This window comes from Salminus brasiliensis, chromosome 5, assembly GCF_030463535.1.
Source record: "Salminus brasiliensis chromosome 5, fSalBra1.hap2, whole genome shotgun sequence".
Classification (NCBI taxonomy): Eukaryota; Metazoa; Chordata; class Actinopteri; order Characiformes; family Bryconidae; genus Salminus; species Salminus brasiliensis.
The window spans coordinates 14,790,234-14,795,408 of NC_132882.1; the positions used below are offsets into that span (position 1 = coordinate 14,790,234).

At 43.9% G+C, this 5,175-nt stretch overlaps 1 protein-coding gene across 1 annotated transcript; it reads right to left on the minus strand.

Annotated features, from left to right (window-relative positions):
* Positions 1-583: 583 nt before the first annotated feature.
* Positions 584-3,996, minus strand: LOC140555839 (uncharacterized). Its single transcript, XM_072679159.1, has 7 exons — positions 3,644-3,996; positions 1,741-3,583; positions 1,522-1,607; positions 1,316-1,433; positions 1,111-1,209; positions 859-988; positions 584-705 (listed from the first exon to the last, which is right to left on the minus strand). Exons 1-7 carry the CDS (start codon positions 3,994-3,996, stop codon positions 584-586), a joined length of 2,751 nt encoding a protein of 916 aa, XP_072535260.1.
* Between the last annotated feature and the right edge of the window lie 1,179 nt (positions 3,997-5,175).

The window sequence follows — 5,175 nt, forward strand, 5'->3', positions numbered from 1 at the left end:
AAAGCTTACTAAAAATGAGGGTGCTCATTATGCTGAACAGTGTGTAGTTGTGGTAATATGAAATTGATAATATGAATGAAGTGTGGGCCATTTAGTTCAAAAGTTTGATTATGATAATGCTGCATGTAGTTTTGGTTGCAGTGCTTCATCTTGCAGGATTTATGAGGTACTTTGTAGTTTGTGTGGTTTTATGAACTGTGTTCATATGAAGCCAGCCATATGAAGCCAGCCTAGTTTACACAATTGTGTTTTAGCAATTGAGGAAAAACTGTAAATTGAGATTACTAAGTGGTTGTTATGGTGGTGCACAGGGGTTTATGATTTCCCATGTGGTTGCTATGGTATCCCATGTGTTGTTGCTAGGCAGATATGTTATTTCAGGTGGTTGCTAATGTGTTGCTAGGTGAAATTGTTCACAGTGGTAGTGAATGGAACCGGAAGACTAAATAGAATAAACAAAATGACCATCTTTATGAGATTGCGCAGCGTTTTATTTAATTTTTAGGAGAGACTAGAGAGGATGTTCAGGAGTCTTGATGGTGGCTTGTGTGCAGACGTGTGGGAAGGAAGGACATTGTTGAACTCAGATGACCTCAAAGCAGGACAGGCCAATGGCAAAGGCCTGCAGCGCGCAAAGAGGGGAGCTGAAATCCAGCGCGAAACAGTCTTCATCCACACGCCCAAACTGCAGGAGAATCAGGTCCGCTGTGGAGACACAAGCAGAGAACCCAAACATGAGTTAGAGAGAGAGTACAGAGCTACTACAGAACGAGAGAAAGACAGACAGAGCAAGAAAGAAAAACATTCATCTAAAGACTTGCTGGAAGTTGACAAATGAACAGAAACTGGCAAACTTACATCTTACAGGAGAGATGAGCTGGAAGTTTTTCACAGACGGTATTTTAGCCCTTTTGTTGAAGTTCAGCACATATTCCCCAATTTCCTCGTTCCACACCGGCTTTTTGGCCTCCAGTCTGATTTTGTCCTTCTGTTCATGTGCAGATCAATACAATAAAACACACAGATATTAATACACAATCCTTTTAAATCATATAATTACATAATGCAGTCATCTACCAGTAATGCTGAAGTGCTGTGTATCAAACTTACCTCAACAGACTGAGCCGGAAGAAGCTTCTTTTTGCACACGCAAGGAAGGATGACAGACATATTCCTGAAGTTCTTCCAGAACCCTAGCATGGTGCTTTCCTACAGGGAGAATAAACAACAAGTGTCAGTCATCTGTGACACTGGGCAGAATCCGAACAGGATGTGTGTGTGTGCTGTATGTGTGTTTGGAGCTGGATGTACTTACATAGCAGATGGATAAAAGGTCCTGCTCCTTGTGGTTCTCCTCCCCAGGAACTCGATCACTCACATCAGGGTTTGTGTTGTTGTTGTGCAGCGTGAACGCTGTTCGTTGTCGATTCCACCTAAAATAAAGACAGAGAAGTTTTAGAAGACATGATCCCAAATTACTGAAAGAGGGAGACAGGACTTTTGTCATGAATCTGTACGTACCTCAGTAGCCACACAGCGCTCTCATCCTCGCCCACTCTGATCACAAAGGTCTTGCTGTTCTTTTTCTTCTTTGCAACCAACAGCAACTGCAAAAAAAAAGGACAGAATGAGGTTAGAACTAGACTGAACATTAAAGAGAATCTGCACAATACAATACAACACTCCCCAATAGATGAAAAAGTTTAAACAGTGATTGATATCAGCCATCATATCTCTTACCTCTTTCCTGTCCTCTCCCTCCTGAAACATGCTGTAGGTGGGACCGTTCTTCTCACTCCTGTTGCGCTCCACACAGCACTTCACCAAATTACCCATTGGAAGAGGCCGCAGCATGACATCCTTCAACATGGCCACTCCGCTACTGTCAGCCTCAATTTTCTCTTGCCCCACCAAGCTGCCTGAGGACTCTCCTTGTGGGCTGACTTCCAAAGAATCAGCTTTGCTTTCCGGGTCTCCCCCAGTGTCCTCCACAGAAGCAGGTGTGGTTGGTTCAACTGGGGAGGGTATGATCACTTCAAGCTCCTCTTCAGGCTCTGGACCCGGGTTGAGGGGGTTCACGTTGATGAACAGGGGTCCTCCATTGGGTGAGACAAGACAAAACAATTCCCGAGGCTCTTTCTGCTCCGTCTCCAGCTCAGAGTTCACTTCCTTCTGTCCCTGAGTAAACATGCCAGTTCTCCTCTTCCTTCCGAAAACCCTGTGCTGAGCCCCCTCGTCTGATGCTCTAAAGAAGTTCTGTCCTGGAGTGAACATCTTCCTCAGGAGCTCCTTCTTTTTCTGCCTCTCTCTATTCATATGTTCTTGCCTGGCCTCCTTTATTTTCTGGACTCTCAGCTGCATCTCAGCCTGTTCGTCCTTCTCCTCCTTTTCTTCTTTGCCCTCCTGCGTCTGTCGTCTGTCTTCTTTTGCCTCTCCCATTTTCTCTCCCTTTCTCTCCTCCTGATCTCTCTTCATCTCCCTCTTTCTTTCCTGCTCTCTCTCCAGCTCTTTCTGTTTCTCCTGCTCTCTCTGTCTCTCCTGCACTACTTCCATTTCTCGCTGTCTCTCCATCTCTTGCTGTTTCTCCTGCTCTTTTTCTATCTCACGCTTTCTTTCATGCTCTCTCTGTCTCTCCTGCTCTCTCTGTCTCTTCTGCGCTCTCTCCATCTCTGTCCTTCTCTCTTGCGCTCTCTCCATCACTTTCTTACCCTCCTCCATCTTTCTTTCCATTTCCTTCATTCGCTCCTCCGTGATTCTCTCCATTTCTCTCCTTTGCTCCTCCTGCTGTCTTTGTATTTCTCTCATCCTCTCTTCATGCTGTCTCTGGATCTCTCTCATTTTCTCCTCCTGCTGTTTTTCTTTCTCTTTCCGTCTCTGCTGTTCTCTCTCCATCACTTTCTGTCTCTCCTCCTGCTCTCTCTCCATTTCTTTTTTTCTCTCCTCCTGTTCTTTCTTTGCCTCCTTCTTCATCTCTTCTAGCTTTCTCTCTAGTTCCCGCTCCTTATCTGCCATCCTCCTCTTCTGTTTCTCCACCTCCTCTTCTTTATCCCTCAGCTCTATTTCCACCTGCTTCTTCAGGGCCTTTTCTCTCTCTGCCCTTATCTCCATCTTCAGACGTCTATGCTTACTTCTCTTCTCTTCCTGCCTTTTCCTCAGTTCTTCTCTCTGTTTCTCCTCTTGTTCCTCCATCATCTTCCTCTCCATTTCCTTTTTTCTTTCCTCCTGCTCTCTCTGTTTCTCCTTCACTATTTCAGTTTCTCGCTGGCTCTCCTGTTCCCTCTGTCTCTCCAGCTCTCTCTGTTTCTCCTGCACTTCCCTACACTTCATTTCCTTCTTTCTCTCCTCCTGTTCTTGCTTTCTCTCAGCCTTACTCTCTCTAAGACGCTCCTGCAGCTCTTTCTCTACCTGTCTCTCTCTCGCCATTAGCCTATGGAGAGCATCTACATGGGATGCTCTTTCCTTCATCTCCTGCAGCTGCCTCATCAGTTTCTCCTCTCTCTCTTTCCACCTCAGCTGCTCCATCTCTCTCTCTTTCTGAATCTGTTGAAGGAGAAGCAGGCTCTCTCTCTCAACATCAGACTTGCTCTTCAGGTTCTGGTTCTCTGATCCCACTTCTTCTCTCTCCATGGCTCTCCTCTCAGACAGCTGCAGTCTTCTGTGTATTCCTCTGAGTGTTTCCAGCTCCCTCTTCTCCTCCTCATTCAGTCTCACTCCATCCCTCCATTTTTCCCACCAATCCATTTCTCTCTTCTCTTGCTCCTTTCTAAACCTCTCTCTGTGCCTCCTCTTCTTATCCAGCCTTCTCTCTTCCTTCTCTATCCTCTTCAGACCCTTCTTCATCATGTCCAGCTTTCTCTCCATCGTTTGCCTCTCTTGCTGAACCTGGCGGAGCTGCTCCTCCTCCTGCTGCCGCCTCAGGACTTGGCTCTCATTGGGCCTTATGAGTTTGGAGAAGAAGCCACCCCAGAACTGGAGCAACTCTCGCACTCTCTGCATCATTCCTAACCAGATCAGTCAGCTGTGCTTCCTAAAGTTGTGAGTTTGGTTTTCACCTGAAACAATTTTTTTTAAATGAGAGAAAATGTTAGGATGAAATCATGTGTGAGAGATAGAGATAGCAAAACATAGAGAGATAGTAGTGAGTGAGTGAGTGAGTGAGTGAGAGAGAGAGAGAGAGAGAGAGAGAGAGAGAGAGAGAGAGAGAGAGAGAGAGAGAGAGACTTACCTTTCTCTGTTTAGCCACACCGCTGAATGAAGCTCTGGTAGCAACACCTGCCTTTTATATTCGGAACCTTTCTGATCCATTATGACGTCACAGGCCCATTGTTGGTGACCTTCATCTGCATTCCGTTCTCTTTTCAGCAGAATTCCACATCCTTTGATGTAAAGGTAGAACTGCACAGTCCTCGTTTATTCATGGTTCTGATAGAAGACCTTAGATTTTAGACTAAAACCACTGTTCAGACCTGGGTACTTCTTAAGGGCTCTAAACTCAGTTGTGACGATTCCACATACAGGGCTTTTATTTTGACAACACTTCTGAGCTAAGTAACCAGTAAACTATCCAGCAGTAACGGTTCTATTGCCCCCTAACCTTTATTAGTTCCCTCTTTTTATTTGCTCTGTTTAATTTCGTTTGACACCCTAGATTTATATTCATGAATGTATTTATTTTTAATGATTCATAACGTTTGTTTATTTCATTTTTGATTTTTTTTTTTATTATTATTATTTTGGCCCAGAATTAGGCCTGGACTACACCGTGAACGGACATCATCCACTAGAAGGAAAATGTAGTGCAGGAAACAGTGCAGTCCTTTGTGGTTCTAGATCCTCATGCAAACTGCAAAAGAAGACAGGGAAAACAGGAGGAAATATAAACCACAGTTTTCATTCAACCATATAAATAATAACCATATAAAAATATTAGCGATGTTTTTCTCAGTGTATTTTAATCATGAATAATGAACGAATGAGAGAAATCGACACTTTTGCGTCTTTAAAAGAGAATTAAATAGTTCTTGAACATGATTATAGATGATTATGAGAATTTCTTCGCCACTCACATCTCATACAACAAGAAATATAATATCATTTATGACAAATTAGTGTTGAATTAAATGACTGAAATAAATCCAGGGGATTTATCGAATAGAGTCGATTTTCAGTGTGAGG

Bases quoted from the DNA above. Each gene is read 5' to 3' on its own strand.
- LOC140555839 (XM_072679159.1), bottom strand. From the start codon at position 3,996: ATGCAGAGAGTGCGAGAGTTGCTCCAGTTCTGGGGTGGCTTCTTCTCC. The intron at 1,608-1,740 runs GTAAGAGATATG...TTTTTTTTGCAG, and splicing joins AGGGAGAGGACAGGAAAGAG to TTGCTGTTGGTTGCAAAGAA. The intron at 1,210-1,315 runs GTAAGTACATCC...TTCTCCCTGTAG, and splicing joins ACCTTTTATCCATCTGCTAT to GAAAGCACCATGCTAGGGTT.